Here is a 17988-nt window from a genome sequence, read left to right on the forward strand (position 1 = left end):
TATGGGCCTTGACATAATTGATTCTTGGATTAAATGGTGATGTTAACAAAGACAGAGTAGTACCTGTATACTTTCTTAATTTCTAACTTCTGAGCTGATTTTGCTATTTCAAATAGATTTTTATTTTATTTTATTTGGTCTTTTTGCCATTTCTAGGGCCACTCCCACGGCATATGGAAGTTCCCAGGCTAGGGGTCTAATCAGAGCTGTAGCTGCCAGCCTACACCACAGCCACAGCAACTCGGGATCCGAGCCACGTCTGTGACCTACACCACAGCTCACGGCAACACGGGATCCTTAACCCACTGAGCAAGGTCAGGGATCGAAACTGCAACCTCATGGTTCCTAGTCGGATTCATTAACCACTGAGCCACGATGGGAACTCCCTCAAATAGATTTTTAAATAGAAGTCGCAGTCTTTAATTGAGAAATTAAGGACCGTTCGTGACTTTTTTTGGAAAGTATATTACACGTTCTATAAGAAAATAACCACTGTTGAGGTCATAAACTATGGTGACCTATTAATTTTGTAAAGTAGTCTAAATAAAGGTTGCCTGCTTTGAAAATGGGGGTTTTGGAGGTTAAAATTAGTAAGTACAAGAAAGAATCTCATGACTATTTCAGCATTTTTTGTCCTCTAAAAATTTAGGGAAAGGTGTTAAGCAATAAAATGGCATTTTATCTACTGAGTTTTTGTGATTTAAATTTCAGAATCTGTGGTTGAGGAAGAAAATTCTCTTTCTGAAAATCAGCCATTTCCTTCTCTTAAGATGGTAAGTTCCTTAAGAAAACTAGAGCAAGGTTATCATTAATTCTGCTATAGCTTAATAATTTATTTTGGTTTCTTAAATGGACACCTAAAAAGGCCAATTTGTATAGTGTAAAAGACAACATTAATGTAAACTTACCGTACTTGTTGCTTTTTATTTTTTTGGTTTTTTTTTTTTTTTTTTTTTTGCCATTTCTTGGGCCGCTCCCGTGGCGTATGGAGGTTCCCAGGCTAGGGGTCAAATCGGAGCTGTAGCCACCAGCCTGCACCACAACCACAGCAGCGTGGGACCCGAGCCGCATCTGTGATCTACACTGCAGCTCACAGCAACGCTGGATCCTTAACCCACTGAGTAAGGCCAGGGATTGAACCCGAAACCTCATGGTTCCTAGTCGGATTTGTTAACCGCCAAGCCACGATGGGAACTCCACTTGTTGCTTTTTAAAGAAGATACATTCTTTTTTTTTTTTTCTTTTTCTTTTTAGGGCTCACCTATGGCATATGAAGTTCCCAGACTAGTGGTCAAATCAAAGCTGCAGATGCCAGCCTATACCACAGCCACAACCACCAGCCTACACCACAGCTCACCGCAACGCTGGATCCTTGACCCACTGAGCTTGGCCAGGGATGGAACCGTCATGCTTATGGATACTAGTTGGGTTTGTTACTGCTGAACCACAATGGGAACTCCTGCTTTGTTTATTTTTTAAACATAAAAGTCAGACAAATATTTAAGCGTGGTCAAGGCAAAATGAATTTGAATAGATAATGCTTTAACTTCCTTCAATTATTTCTAAAGTTTAAAAATCACTTAACATATTTTTATAATAGGAAATTAAAAAACAGTGTGGTGTAGGTCACATACGTGGCTTGGATCCTGAGTTGCTGTTGTGGCATAGGCTGGCAGCTGCAGCTCTGATTTGACCCCTAGCCTGGGAACTATATGCCGCACTCGGGATCCTAAAAAGAAGCAAGAAAATAAAAAATAAACTAAACAAATCAGGGGTTCAATCAGCCAGTAACGAACCTGACTAGTATCCCTGAGGATGCGGGTTCGATCCCTGGCCTTGGTCAGTGGATTAAAGGATCCAGAATTGCCATGAGCTGTGGTGTAGGTCATAGATGAAGCCCAGATCCCACATTTTTGTGACTGTGGCATAGGCCCACGGCTACAGCTCCTATTCAGCCCCTGGCCTGGGAACTTCCATATACTGTGGATATGTCCCTAAAAGATAAAACTAGAAAATAAAGTGGAAAAAAAAAAACTAAACAAATCAGTGGTTTGTATGTTAATAGCCAAGCTTTATGTTTTAGATTGCTTTTCTAGTTTTGCTGCCCAGATGGTCTTATTGCAAACCGAATAACTTAGTTTAGACCCCCCCCCTTTTTTTTTTTTTGTCTTTTTGCCTTTTCTAGGGCCGCCTCCGAGGCATATGGAGATTCCCAGGCTAGGGGTCTAATCGGAGCTACAACCACAGCAACTCAGGATCCGAGCCGCGTCTGCAACCTACACCACAGCTCACGGCAATGCCATATCCTTAACCCACTGATCAAGGCCAGGGATCGAACCCACAACCTCATGACTCTTAGCCAGATTCGTTAACCACTGTGCCACGACGGGAACTCCTAGACACCATATTATTTGTTCATTTTTGTCAATATAGCCTTATTTATGAGCCCCTTTAATTTGGAAATAAAATCTTTCCAGTGTGTTATCACCATAGTATTAGCATACCACTTTAGAAGAGCAGGCTAGAAATCATGGTTTTTCATATAACCATATTTCTTTATTTATTTATTTATTTGCCTCTTCTAGGGCCACTCCTGTGGCATATGGAGGTTCCCAGGCTAGGGGTCTAATTGGAGCTGTAGCCACAGCCATAGCAATGCCAGATCTGAGCCACATCTGCGAACCACACCACAGCTTACAGCAATGCCGGATCTTTAACCCAGGATCCTTAACCCACTGAGCGAGGCCAGGGATTGAATCCACAACCTCATCGTTCCTAGTCGGATTTGTTAACCACTGTGCCACGATGGGAACTCCTCATACAACCATATTTTAGTAGATTGAAATACCTGAATGCAAATCAGAAAAACATAACAAATGTCTTTTTCAATTCATGTGGTTGCCTATCTTATTACTGCTCACTTTGGATGTTTAGTAGTATTATGAAAAGGTTTTGGGGTTAAGGTTCATTCTTTGTGGTTATTATTGATCAGTTACTACAGATACTGCTGTAGACTAATGTTTTTGACTTTCTCAACTAATTCATCAACCAGGTTGTTTGTCATTTTGAGTATAAGAAAAGATAATAATTTATGCTGAATGTCTAAATAAAACATTTTATACTTACAAGTGATCTATTTTTCTTAGACTGTTTTTTATAATAGATGTTTTTCTTTTTTCCTTCTTTCTTTACCATTCATCTCACCAAAAAATGAAACAAAATTTTCCACCAACAAACAAAACTCTAGGTTTTAGAGTCTCTGCCAGAAGATGTAGGGTTTAACATAGAAATAAAATGGATCTGCCAACAAAGGGTAAGTCATTATGTTACGGCTTCTTTGTTCCTGTTCTTTTTTTAAATGCATTCATTACTATCTCTTTGTTTTAATGGAATAAGTGAAAGAGAATCTTACTGTGTCTTTTTCCAGCAGGTACAGTGCTTATTGCACCTTTTAGACAAAGCACATCTTACATGAGTACTTAAAAGTAGTAATGGTGTAATAGACCTTCCAGTTTACACGTCTCTTGTTTACATTAATATGGATGGTGTCTGGGCCTACTTACAAAGCGAGCAGTGAGAACTCCAGGAACTTTATGACACTAATGAAATACTTTTCTTATCCCCCATCTCAATATGTACCTTAAATAATTTCCTAAGCAGTTTTCTTTTAAGTGACAGTAGCTAATAATAACTAGGACAAGAAATTTCTGCAGATCGGGTTTTAAATCACTCTGAAGTTTAGTCATCCTTTTGTTCCAGAGTTATTTATTGAAAAGCTGCTAAGGGCCAGTCAGTTTTATTGTGCTGTGGTTAAATAGTGAAGAAAATAGAATAAAGCCTTGCCTTTCTGAAACTTAACAGTCATCTAGTTGAGGAAAAGAACTAATTATTGGACGTTATCAGATGAGGAAGTACGTAAATGGATAGGATGCATGGTAAGAGGATTGGTTGGGGTAGGGGGTATAGGAAGTAGTTAATTCAGAAACCATGATTTAGGTAGTTGGAGCAGTAGCCTGGTGTTTGGATGAGAATAATCCATAACTGCTCTTAAATCATGTCTTCCAAGTAGCTGTTTATGATAAGCTGGTCCTGCCTAACAAATAACATGTAAGTGCCAGCCTACACCACAGCCACAGCAGTGTCAGATCTGACCTGTGTCTGTGATCTACACCACAGCTCACGGCAACACTGGATCTGTAACCCACTGAGTGAGGCCACGGATCGAACCCGTGTCCTTATGGATACTCATTTTACTTCTGAGCCACAAAAGGAACTTTTAAGAATAAATTTTTTTAACTGGTAATTCTTAATCACCAGGATTTTTTGAGTAGTGAGTTAGCAAATGAAGTGGAATCCTTGTAACCTCTCATAATATATGAAGATTGTGTAAAAATATTTTAGTCATAGTAGATTTCCATTTTTTTTTTTTTTTTTTTTTAGGGCTGCATCCACGGCATATGGAAGTTGCCAGGCTAGGGGTCAAATCACAACTACAGCTGCTGGCCTATGCCACAGCCACAGCAACTCAGGAGCGTCAGCAGCTCAGCTGTGTTTGCAACCTGCACCGCAGCTCACGACAACTCCAGGTCCTTAACCCACTGAGCGAGGCCATGGATCGAACCCGCCCGCATCCTCATGGATACTAGTTGTGTTCCTTTGCACTGCGCCACAACAGGAACTGGATTTCCAATTTCTAGGGTTTTAACTTTTATTTTTTTAACCTTATTAAAGCAAAGGTCTATTAATAATTGCTTCGGATATGTCTCCGTACCTAATTATGATAATAATTCACATAGGCCTTTGCTTTCTTCATCTTTTACATAAGAGTTTACATAGGTGTTCTCAAGATTTTTTTCTAACATTGTGATTCTAGGGTATTTAATGACTTTTGTTTTCCTGTTCCATTTAGGATGGAATGTGGGATGGTAACTTGTCAACATATTTTGACATGAATATGTTTTTGGATATAATTTTAAAAACTGTCTTGGAAAATTCTGGAAAGAGGAGGATAGTGTTTTCTTCATTTGATGCAGATATTTGCACAATGTGAGTAATTATTTTCTCCTATACTCTTAGTCTTTAGCTAGGACTTAGGTTACAGAGGTTGTAGCTGGGAGTGGGGAAGTTGCCCAGACTTCACCCTTGATGTCTTCTCAGTCCCATTATGTATACTCGTTACAGGCACATCCTCTGCACCCACTGGGTCATACACCTCCTGCCTTGTGTTTCATTTTACAGGCACATAACATTCTTAGTGAATTGTAAGGCTTTCTTCTTGCCCATTTCTGAGAATATTTTAACTCCTACATAAAGTAATTTTTTTGACTTAAAGGCAATATATAGTTAATTACCTCTCAGTAATGAGTATTCTTTTAAAAATTTTTGTATGTTTATATTTTTGGTAATTTTCTAAAATTTTAAAATGATAAATTGTATCTCCTAAATGAAACGTTTTTTTGTCTTGTTTTGTCTTTTCTAGGGCCGCTCCTGTGGCATATGCAGGTTCCCAGGCTAGGGGTCTAATCAGAGCTGTAGCTGCCAGCCTACGCCAGAGCCACAGCAACGCAGGATCCTGAACCCACTGAGCCAGGCCAGGGATCGAACCTGCAAACTCATGGTTCCTAGTCAGATTCGTTAACCACTGAGCCATGACGGGAACTCCAATGAAAAGTATTTTTTAAATTGTCTTCCATAGGGTCCGGCAAAAGCAGAACAAATATCCGATATTATTTTTGACTCAAGGGAAATCTGATATTTACCCTGAACTCATGGACCTTAGATCTCGGACAACCCCCATTGCAATGAGCTTTGCACAGTTTGAAAATCTATTGGTAAGCTATGTTTGCATTTTTTAATATACATTTTTAAAAAAATGTTTTGCAGCACTAGCAAATACAGTTATATGTTAATTTACACATCTAAAAGGTTAGCTTTTGACCTGTGTATAATGAGAAGATAGCTCCACTTAAAATAAGGATGTTCAATCTCAGAATGAAAAGCAGTTAAATGACCAACAACAAAAAATTTCTTATAGGCCTAAGCCATTAAGTTCTGTAGTTTAGTTTTCTGAGTGGATTTTATGAATCATCTAAAATGGTTAGATTGTAAACTTGTTTGATGAAATTTTCTTTCCCTGTCCATTTTGCTTTGGAGAACACTGATCCTAGTGTATGACCATTTAAGCATTTGCAGTTAATAAGCTACTTTTTCTCAAGTAACTTATTTTTCTTCTTTTAGGGGATTAATGCACATACTGAAGACTTACTCAGAAACCCATCCTATATTCAGGAGGCAAAAGCTAAGGGACTGGTCATATTCTGCTGGGGCGATGATACCAACGATCCTGAAAACAGAAAGAAATTAAAGGAACTGGGAGTTAATGGTCTAATTTATGATAGGTATTTGTTTTTCATGAAAAATTTTCCTGGATTGTTTGAAAAAAAAGTAAAATTATAGTTCAGCCTGAGGTTTATCTTAACATTTATTTGTCAGTGGAACTTAAGAGTATACCACAGCCACTTCAAAAGCTTGTTAAAATTTCATGTGACTGGACGCCAACCTCAATGTACTGATTCAGCTTGAGGGTGGAGGTGGCTGTCTGCCCTCGACCTCTTCTCTGTCTATACCAACTCTCTTGGTGATCTCACCCAGTTTGGTGGGTTTTCATCCTTTTATATATTCCCAAATATTATCTCTGGCTCAGGCCTTTCCCCTAACTGCTGAACTTTTATATCCTGCTGTCAACACCTATTCTTCCTATATACTTTTTGACTTAAATATAAATGACAACTGTCCAATTTCTCAAGCCTGAGTCTTGCCATGACTTTTTGTTTTTTTTTTCTTGTTTGTTTGGTTTTTTTTTGCTTTTTAGGCCACACTCTCAGCACATGGAAGTTCCCAGGCTAGGGGCCGAATCAGAGCTGCAGCTGCTGGCCTACACCACAGCCACAGCAACGGGGGATCCAAGCCACATCTGCAACCTACACCATAGCTCATGGCAGTGCCAGATCCTTTAACCCACTGGGCAAAGCCAAGGATTGAACCTGCATCCTTGTGGATAGTCTGGTTCGTTACTGCTGAGCCACAGAGGGAACTCCCTTGCATGACTCTTTTTTTATCTCATACCCCAAATCTAGTCAGACAAAAAATATATTCTGAATCCTCCCCTCTTTTTCTCCACCACACTGCATCATTTCTTATATGGATTATGGGAGTAACTTCCTTGCTGGTGATGGTCTGTACCCCTACTGTCCTCTGTCTATTATTAGAAAACAAGAGACTGAAAACTGAAGTTGGGTCATGTTACTGGTTAAAATTCTTTTGTGGCTTTCTGTCTCCAGGTATAAAAATCCCAGATCCTTACAAGGCCCTATGTGAACAGATTTCCTTACTCCTAATTGGCCGCTTGCTGTTTCTTTTCTGAGAAAGACTAAAATGTCACCTTCTCATTAAGGCCTTCCTCTTTTTTTTATTTTATTTTTTTTAAACTGTGACTGCACCATGTATAAGTTACCAGACCAGGGTCCAAACACAAGCCTCAGTGGTGACCCTGAGCTACATCAGTGACCGTGCTGAACTTTTAACCACTAAGTCACCAGGGAATTCCTTGAACATCCTAAATTAAATTAAAACATCTTCTCATAGCACAACTTTCCGACTTTTCTCTCCGTAGTATTTACCGCCATCTGGCATACCTATATACATATTATATTTTACTTGTTTTCTCCCCAACCTCCTAACCCAGGTACACCCTCACAAGCATAAGCTCCATGAGTGCAAGGCTTTGCCTGTTTTGTTCACTACTGTGAATCTCCAGAGATGAGAAGAATGATACAGTGTAGAAGCTCAGATATTTATTGAACTGATCTTTTTCTTTTTTTTTTCTTTTTTAAATAAGCGTGCTGTCTGTTTAGGATGAGAAGGTGAGAGCTCAAAGATGATAAACTTGGTTAGTGTAAAGAAATTGTGGATGAGAAGGGATGTTGTTTACTCTCTTGAGGGCATTAGTTGGATTGCTAATACTTAAGCAGCATCATACAAAGTGATAACTTTTTATCAGGTCTACTTTAAAAAATACCCTGCTCTTGGATTCATTAGGTCACATTACTGTTTGTCCTTTAAAGTTATTTCACTTTCTTAATAAAGCTTTCCCTATTCTTCCCACTGTTTTGTCTGAATTAGTCTGATTTTAAAACTGCATCCCAAATAATGTCTGCCTTTTAAAAGTGTTTGGTTAATATTGCTCTAAGCAGCATGATTCATAGCTTTTTAAAAAAACAAACAAACAAAAAAAAAGAATTGTAGTTGATTTACAGTATTGTGCTTTGTAGCTCTTTTTAATAGACATTTTCAACTAATTAAAGGAGAAATAAAAATTTAAACTTAGAGTTTGATGGAAGTGCTGGCTTTACCAAAATCTTGATGGATGTTTCTTGGAGGAGGAGGAGGGTATGATTGCACATATTTTCAGGCAAGAAAAGTATATTATGAGGTTATATGTGTACCATGTATGACTTTGTAGGGATGTATAAATTTTAGTCAGTTCCTTCATCTAAAGAGATTGCTTGGTTGTAGCCTAATACTGACAATACAGTGGAGAACAGCAAGATAGGATGTGATGTTAGAAGCTGAAAAGAAAGTGAATTTTTCTTGGCCCAGGGTCAACAAGAATTTAAAGGGGAAGCGTTGAGATGGATGTGAGCAAGAGTGGTGCTTAAATTTCCCTTGACAGGAGATTTTGGTGAGGGTGGGCACCAGGGCAGGAGGGTGTGGAAGGTGATGTTGAGCTGGCCCGGCACTGGGCCCCTTCCTGCTAGGGCTTGATGAGAGATGGAATGTTAGATTTGGTGTTTATTACCTGTGGAAGTTTTTTTTTCCTTTGTTTTAATCAGAGACGCTCCTATGTATATCTATGTGTGTGTGTGTGTGTACATGTATGCGTGTATGTACACACTTCAAATAGTTCTACAAGACTAACAATAAAAAGTCCCTTACACCTGTCCCTTTCATTGTCTCTACCTGAGTTCCTGTACCCTAATTTTTTTTAACTATTTCATGTGGTACTTAGGTGCTTATGCTATTATTTTTTCTTTATCAAATTTAGACGTTATATAGAAAGTTTGAATGATTCAAAGCGTTTGTTCATTTTACATGAGGCAGGATTTTGATGTGTTTTAGTTTATGAGAAGCCAAATTGTTTTCTTTTACAAAGGCATTAACACAGATTTTACATTTTAATCATGGTTTTGTAATGTCTCACATAAGCTGCTGTGCTATTTGCCAGTATTTGGGATTTTTGCATTTGTAGTTGAGTAAGATGGCCTTTAATTTACCTTTATCAAATGATTGTTTAATTTCGGCATGAGGATAATACTTGCTTCATAGAGTAAATTGGGCAGGGTTCCCTCTATCAAAAATGACTCTACTGAAATTATTTTAAAAATTCAGGAGTTCTCGTCGTGGCGCAGTGGTTAACGAATCCGACTAGGAACCATGAGGTTGCAGGTTCGATCCCTGCCCTTGCTCAGTGGGTCAACGTTCCGGCGTTGCCGTGAGCTGTGGTGTAGGTTGTAGACGCGGCTCGGATCCTGCGTTGCTGTGGCTCTGGCGTAGGCCGGCAGCTACAGCTCCGATTCGACCCCTAGCCCGGGAACCTCCATATGCCGCAGGAGTGGCCCAAGAAATGGCAAAAAGACCAAAAAAAAAAAAAATCAGTAACAGAGACCCAGATTTAAAGAACATTATCTTAGATTTGAACCTCCTTGTGTGCCCCTCTCTAATTCCATTACCTTACCTCCTCGCTCAGGTGTAACGACTGATTAGCAAATTATTACTTTTTTTGTTTGTTTGTTTTTGGTCTTTTTGTTTTTAGGGCCACACCTACAGCATATAGAGGTTCCTAGGCTAGGGGTCTAATCAGAGCTATAGCCACCAGCCTTCACCACAGCCACAGCAGTGCCAGATCTGAGCTGCGTCTGTGATCTACACCACAGCTCACAGCAACGCCAGATCCTTAACCCACCGAGCGAGGCCAGGGATTGAACCTGCAACCTCATGGCTCCTAGTCAGATTCGTTTCTGCTGCACCTCGACAGGAATTCCAAATTGTTACTCTCTTTACAAATTTTTTAAAAATTGTCTGTCACTAAACAATATAATTAGTTTTTCATGGCTTTAAGCCTTATTTGTACTCTTTTTCTACTTGTTATCTTCTTAAAATCAATCCAGTTATTACACATAGCTGTGATTTATTCATTTTCATGGCTGTATGACTCTACCACAATTTATTCTACTACTGGAGAATATTGAGGTGGTTGCCAAATTTTCGCTGTTACAGTGTTTGCTTTAAACATCATTGACCTGGTCTCCTACTGTACATGTATAAGTTTCTTTAAGGGCAGTGACTTTAAACCTTTTGACCCCACCCACTAGAAATAAAATGAAATTCATTCATTTTACATTGCAACCCAGTGCAGACACAGGTATGTAAAGTGTGTACCTGAAACTAAATTAAAAAGCTAATGCCCTTTGAATATTTTCTGCTTGTGTGTGTTCTTTTAAATGATAATTCATTGGCCTGCACTTTTCTTAATGCTGGTCTTAATTTTCTGAACTGATTTTTGGGACCCACAAGGTCCAGCTCAGCATGCTAAGGCATCTGCCTTTGGGTCAACCATTTGAAGTACCGCAGGAGTATGGTCATCTGCAGTGGGCTGTTCGGTGTTCTCATGGGAGCCTTCTACTAGTCTAAGAAGTAGGAACCTGTCAGTAGAAACTGAATCATCACATAGTTAATGGTTCAGGGCATTCTATCCATAGGTTACAAGGATGGTAGAATGGCAGGGGTCCTCTTGGAGTGATAGCTCTTAGCGTGCCTTCCATTCAGTGCATGCTGTTCTGCTACAGATTACTTGACTTCTTTGGGCTTAGCGCCCATCCTGAGTGACATTTTTTTGTGTCAGAGCTCCTTTTTTGTGGATTCAAAATCTGCTTTAAAACTGTCATCTTCAGTATCTTCTTGAGAAAGGAAAATGGGAAGTAAATGTTTTTGAATTCTTGCATGTCTGGAAGTGTTGTGGCCTGGCATAAAATTCCATGTTAGAAATCATATTTCTTTAGAATTTTAAGCTTTCCTCTATCTTCATTGTGCTTTCAAAGAGTGGGACACCATGTTGATTCCTGCTCCCCACATGTTATTTCTTTGATTCTTCTCTGGAAATTTGGAGTGTCCAATCTTCTGAACTTTCATATAGATGGATCTTGTGGGTCTGGATTCACTCATTGTGCCAGTAGCCCTTTTAGTCTGTTGGTACATGTCCTTGAAGCTGTGGAAAATTGATGATTGGGCGTTCCTGTCCTAGTTAACGAATCCAACTAGGAACCATGAGGTTGCAGGTTCGTTCCCTGGCCTTGCTCAGTGGGTCAAGGATCTGGCATTGCTGTGGTGTAGGTTGCAGGCGTGGCTCGGATATGGGGTTGCTGTGGCTGTGGTTAGGGCAGCAGCTGTAGCTCGGACTTGACCCCTAGCCTGGGAACATCCAATGTGCCACGAATGTGGCTCCAAAAAAAATTTTTTTTTTCTTTTGCTGTCTTGCGTGTTAGAGACTCTCCTCAGATGTATGCGAATCCTTGGCTGCCTCTTGTGGTAAGGTGTCTAAAAGCTTGTTGGAATCACTGAATGTGTGAACGGGGCTTAGGGAATTTCACCATAGGGTGATCCAGGTGGACTTGTCATAGATCTGTCAGTAGATTAAAAACTTTGTTTTCTGTCTGGTCAGATTCGTCTTACATATATTCTACCTAGGAGATCTAGATCTGGCTGTCTGGTGTCTTGGAGTCAAGTGAGGGAGGCGAGATGGAGGAAGAGGCACATCTCTGTATTTTTTATATTTGTACCATCTCTAATTTCCCTAATGCTGGTGGCCATTTTATAAAATGCCCAAACTCTCCTCCATGCCAGGTGATTTCCTATTTAATTCTAGAAATAAACCTCAAAAAGCTTGGGAGGTGGTGCGCCACAGTAGGGAGTAGAAGGAAGGGGACCACTTGCTGCTCAAGCCTTCACCCCATCCTCCCTGTTTGACACCCTCCCCCCTTCATTTTCTCCCAGTTCTAGAGGAATTCGGGGCTGCTTTTTAACTCAACCTTTTAGTTTTTTCAACTGTTGGCTTGTTGTTTGGACTTTCTGCTAACTAAAACACATTATTATTACTTATCCATCTGTTTTCTAGCTTCTAGAATTTGTTGCTGTGTCTTTTTGGTTTTTCTCATTCAGTGAATTTTCTTTTAATCCCTTTGTTTTATTTTCTTAACAGGATATAAGGAGTCAATTTAGATGCTTCTGTTCAGTGTGATAGCTTGATCCTTAGGTCACTTTTCGTTCTCTTAGGTTATTTTTAATTGCCAGGAGGTGTCTGTCTCTCTACGCACGCGCACACACACACACACACACAATACATACTTTTCCAATATGGCTTATCGCAGAATTTTGAGTTTAGTTCCCTGTGCTATGTGGTAGGAGCCTGTTTATTTATCCTATATATAATAATTTGTCTCTGCTTATCCCAAACCATCACACAGGGGTTTTTCTGGGCTTTCAACTCTAGGTACATCTGCTAGTACTACATAGCTTTAGGGTGATTCTCTCACCCTTTTTCTCTTGATCTTTGAAGTCAGAGCTGGGTATGTATCCTGGCCGTATCTTTTAACTTCCCAGCTGTCAAATAAGGCATTGCTGGAGAGAAGATACTTGAAGAATCAGTAGTATGTTCCAGATTTCATTTTCTGATTTAATTTATAATCGGCTCTTTTGCTTTAGGGGTACAAAAGGCAGTGCTTCTATTCTGGATTATTGGAAGACTGAGAGAAGAGGAATATTTTTAACTAGAACTGATGCTTATCTCTTAAAGAAAAAATAAAATTAAAGGACTCTGTAGTATAGATGTTCCAGGCATTCTGTAAACGGTTTCTCTTAAGAAAAGTTGTCAGACAGGTCTTAAAGTAAACTACAAAATTATACTATTTTGTTTTCTGTTTGTCTTATTATAGGATATATGATTGGATGCCTGAACAGCCAAATATATTCCAAGTGGAGCAGTTAGAACGCCTGAAGCAAGAACTGCCAGAGCTTAAGAGCTGTTTGTGCCCCACTGTTAGTCGCTTTGTTCCCTCGTCCCTGTGTGGGGAGCCTGACATCCATGTGGATGCCAACAGCATTGACAATGTGGACAGTGCTTAGTATTTGCTGGGCAGGGACCATTTAGGGCATGCACCGCTGTTCTGGGTATTCACTTTTCATCACTGAGCATTGTTTATGCCTTTTAAGTTTTCAGTCCAATGAAGCAATAATGAAGTATTTTACTATTTCACTACAACTCTTGCTAGAATTTCAAGTATGCTATTTGAACCACTTGGCCAGGTATAATTACCAGTTAGTCTCTCGACATTGAGAAAATTTATTGGTAAATATTTTAAACTCAATATGTAAGTGTATAATGTTAAACAAATGTTTGTTAAAAATGTAGCACCTTGAAATTAACTATAAAAGTATCTCATATTTCTACTTATTACAGATTTTCATTTGATCAGGTCTGAAATATTTAGCACTTGAGGAACATGACTATGCATAATTATACCTGACCATAGGAAAAATAAGTACCTCAAATGCATGCATTTGCACTGGTGATTCCAACTGCACAGATCTTTGTGCCATCTGTATATATATGTATTTTTTACATGGATTGACATGCACACCTATACCATTTTCATTCAGTGTGAACCTTGAGGCTGCTGCCGTTTTCCCACTTAAACAAACCAATGCCTGTGTAAACAGCCTAGAGGTGATCCTCGAAAACTTGTTTTATAAATCTTTCAAAAGTTGTTTTGCATAAATATTAAAATTTCAAAATGCTGCAGGGTAATTAATGTATAAACTAATTAGAACAAGTGTGGATTGAATACTTAGTACAATAGATCATAATGTATAAATTCTATTCAATGCATGCTGTAGGTTCCAAGCATGGGATTGTATACGTTTACTATAAGTCCTTGCATCTGTGGTGCTAGGTGAGTGTGAGAAGGTGTCAAGGACTGAAAAATATTTTGTTGCCTAAAAAAAAAGAAAAGAAAGGAAAAAGAAAAAAAGCCTGTTTTTAGGCATTTTAAATATGCTTAATTGTCTCTCACTACCTATTACACACTGTTGCTTTGTGGTTTGTTTCGTGTGTGTATGTGTTGTACAGTAGTTAAATATCAATGCAGAAAAATAAATGTCCTGAATTCTCATATTGGTATTTTTTATTGGTTAATGTATATCATGCATGTAATTTATTTAGAAATGTAGCATATTCTACTAAATGTATATGCATGTTTGGATTATACACAATTTTCTTTCATAAGAAGCAGATTGTTTTGGCATAACTGTAACTTAAGAGTGAATGTTAAATAAAATAGATTTATTTTCTTCATTATAAGATGAAATTTCAAGAAGGTGTTACTTTTGTATAATTGGTTCTATTATTATTGTTGTTATTATTATGAGCAATTGGAATTTAGTGTTAACCCTGAAGGGATAGCTTATTTGCATCTACTTTTTACTGTGTGTTCCTCCCTAGGCAGCTTATTCATGTATTGACATATTTTGGTAATAGCTGAGAACCTAAAACTGGGATTATATGTTGTATTTTTTTATTTTTTTAAACCAGGCAGTGCAGTTTGGTTCAGATCTTAATTGTGTGAAGATAGGCTTTAAAATCTTAGGGTATTGTGTTTGTAACACTGATATTTAGTGGAATATAGTTTAGGAGAGTCTGCTACAGGGGTTTTGTATGCTTTTTTCATGTCGAAAGAGATTTTCCAACACTTGGTGTGGAAATTCACTTGGTGAGAAATAGGCACTTCTAGAAAACTCCTGAAAAACAATTACTTTTCTTGATCTGCAGACCTGTGTACAGTACAGGTACCATTACCTTATGGTAACTTAATTAGCCCTGTGTGTGCATTTCTAGCCCTATTCATTTGTTCCTCCCCTACGCCTTTCCATTTCCAGCTCCATTTTGTAGACTTGAAGTTCACGAAGGGAAAGAATGAGGAGGAAAGAAGTGAAGTGAGCGTCAGTTTCCTAAACAGTATAGTTTGCTGAGAAGAGCAGTCCCTGCTTATGACAAGGACAGAAGCTCACTGCTCAACTTTCTTTCCCGTCTCTTCCTGACTGTATAAACACCAGGGTGAATAGATGATTAACAGTAAGCAGTGGCTTCCATATCACTAGCTCTTGTCCTATACACTCTGCTCCAACCAGACTGCCCTGTGCTGGGCCCCGGCCCTGCCACATTCCTTCACTGCTGCTTTCTGTAGCCAAGTGCCCTCTGCCTGGAAGCCTCCCTGACACTTCTCCCTGCCAGATTCACTTCTTCAAGGCCATTCATTGACCTCCATATGCTGCGCCCTTGCCAAAACTTTAAGAAGGGATGAATCCATTTTTTTTTTTTTTAAACTCCACGGCCACATGTTCATTCCTTGACCATGCTTTGTGTTTTAGTACTTTCTAGGTAGGCATTATTGATAATTTGTCTCAGCAGGCTGCAGGCTCTTCAAGGGCAGGGACCTTGTCGTAAAATTTTTTCTTTCCACAGTGCATGGAACATAGTAGAAAATAAATGTTGGCATTATTGGGATAATGTAATTTGTATCAAATGAGATTTCAATTGTTTACTAAGTATGTAAACTTTGAATTGGTTTGCATTTTGGCATTTGGAACAATTTATTGATGTCAGTTTTAAATGTAGAGGTATAATGTTGTCTTATATTTTCTGGAAATTGAGTGAAATGTTTGATACAATGCTGCCATTGTTCTCTGGTATTTTCCACCCTCTGGAATTATGTACTGTAACCAACTGGATGTAAATGTGAGGAACACAGCTCATTCCTATGTCTGTGGTGCCTGAGGGCCACCACAGCCACCCGTTTACCTCACTCATCACTCCTTGTGACACTTGTCTCTCTTCTTCCTGCCTAGCCCACCGCTTAGGCTACCTCAGCACCGCTCCCTTGTCTTCCTTCTGCGTTCAGCTCAGGTGCCACCTCCTCCAAAAACCTTCCTCAGCTTTTGATCAGAACCATGATGCTAACCAGTGCAGACAGCCTCTAAATCTAACTAGTTTGCGGCTGGGGAAGTAAAAAACCCAGACAAGTTAACTGACTTACCAGGTTGGGACTAGATCTGGGCCCTGTGTTCTTAAACAACGCTGCCTTCTGAATTCTCATGGCATTTGTTAGCATATGCTTTCTTGTAGTCCCACCTTTCTTGTGCCTGTTATATTTCCCTAACAAGATTGTAAGCCCCTTAAGGGCAAGGACTTCTCTGCATTTCTAGCACTACCATAGTGTTCTAGACTTAGTTATGAACTAGATAAATAAATGGTGGTGGCTACAATCCCCGTTTCCTAACTCAGATTGTTTCACGGTATACATGTGTTTTTGTCTTGTGTGCTTGGCTGTGTTATCTGGTATGTGTGTATGTGTGTGTGTGTGTGTGTGTGTGTGTGTGCGCGCGCGCGCTTGCATGTGTGGTGTTTATTCATGGATTTCCGGTTCCATCCCAGTTGCTTGGAGACTGAGTTGGGCTACCACACTCAATTTTCTATTCAATACTGAATGAGAACAGTCATGGGAGTAAGTGGCAAATGTGGTAGTTCCCCCCTCCCAGGCCTTGTCCCTTCCTGGGGCAGTACCTCTAAATCCTGCAGCCAGTGGCCTGGATGTGAAGCAGGTACTACCTTGAATAGGACTTGTGTGATCTGTGGACTGCTGTTTTCCTGAGGGACCGTGGTCTGTGCCTTGACTCTGTTCGCAGCCTGACTGCATTTCCCGTTATTACTGGTTTCAAAGTCAGGGTTCACAGCAGAGTTCTTAATTTAGATTTGGATACAACTGATTTATTCCTTTGTGTTTCAGATTGGGATTGGGTATTTTTAGGGTGGAAAGCAAAGTATGCATATTAGAAATATCTCATTTGGTGTTGCTGAGTGAAAAGTAATTCAAATATCTTTCAGTGAGTTTTTATAGTTTGAGAAATGGGAAATGTTTAAAAAGTAAGAGCGTATGATTAAGATCTTGTGCGTATGTGCTGGGGGTAAGGAGGAGAGTTCACAGATTGGAACAAAGGCTTCATTGAGACCCAAGCCCTCACAAAGTCATAGGTAAGTGGCCATGAAGCCAGTTTAGGGCATGATGTTTATAAACTCAGACCAGAGTAGTAGTGCATTCAAAGAGGATGAAGGAGCCATCCCAACAATAGGAAGGATTTTGGAAAGTCAGGGCTTTGCATCCTTGCAGGAGATAAAGTCAATTAATGATTTTCAAGGAAAATGAAATGTGTTTTCAAATGAAAGTAATATTAGTATAGGAATAATAAAAGTACAGAGATTAATTTGCCTAATCCTCTTCTAAATTGATCCAAACGTACCTCTACCTATTTCCTCAGAAAATAAATGCAGATGGATTGAGTGAAACATACTTGAAAAGCCAAACTAACTTCACAGGGAGGAAACTAAGAGCCTAGTTAAAGTTGCAGCATCCCATGATTTCAGAGGTCTCTGCAGCGCAGACCTCTCCTCTAGTCTCCAGATACACACATCCAGCTGTCGGTTTGCATCTCCACTTGGAGCTCTCATGGGCATCTCACAGGTTCTTACTCCCTTATTTCACCAAACTTGCTCCCATCCCACTTACAGTGTTCAGTATTTCAATAGGTAGTTCCAGGAGGCTTCCATGATTTTCCTCTTCCTGAAACCTTGTGATTAGCATTAATTTTTTACATTTTTTTAACCATCTGTCTTTTTAGAAAATAATTAAACACTTTTTTTAGTTTCTTTAATAACACTATCACCTTTTCAAGCCAGAAATGTCCCCTTGAGATTTTGAGCAGTCTTAGATGGGTTTTCTAGATTGTGTGAAGGATTAACTAATTTTTTGGCTGCATCTGGGCCAG

General features: G+C 39.3%; 1 protein-coding gene across 4 annotated transcripts in view; it reads left to right on the forward strand.

Annotated features, from left to right (window-relative positions):
* GPCPD1 (glycerophosphocholine phosphodiesterase 1) overlaps window positions 1-16449 on the forward strand; it is a 56629-nt gene extending 40180 nt beyond the window's left edge. For all 4 annotated transcript variants that reach the window (XM_047771710.1, XM_047771711.1, XM_047771709.1 and 1 more), the window contains exons 15-20: window positions 712-773; window positions 3248-3313; window positions 4910-5046; window positions 5696-5831; window positions 6238-6398; window positions 13047-16449. In XM_047771710.1, the coding sequence (XP_047627666.1) occupies window positions 712-773; window positions 3248-3313; window positions 4910-5046; window positions 5696-5831; window positions 6238-6398; window positions 13047-13236 (752 nt within the window). In that variant the 3' untranslated portion in view covers window positions 13237-16449. The remainder of the gene's footprint in view (window positions 1-711; window positions 774-3247; window positions 3314-4909; window positions 5047-5695; window positions 5832-6237; window positions 6399-13046) is intronic.
* The last annotated feature ends 1539 nt before the right edge of the window (window positions 16450-17988 follow it).

This window comes from Phacochoerus africanus, chromosome 3 (assembly GCF_016906955.1).
Source record: "Phacochoerus africanus isolate WHEZ1 chromosome 3, ROS_Pafr_v1, whole genome shotgun sequence".
In the NCBI taxonomy this organism is placed as follows: Eukaryota; Metazoa; Chordata; class Mammalia; order Artiodactyla; family Suidae; genus Phacochoerus; species Phacochoerus africanus.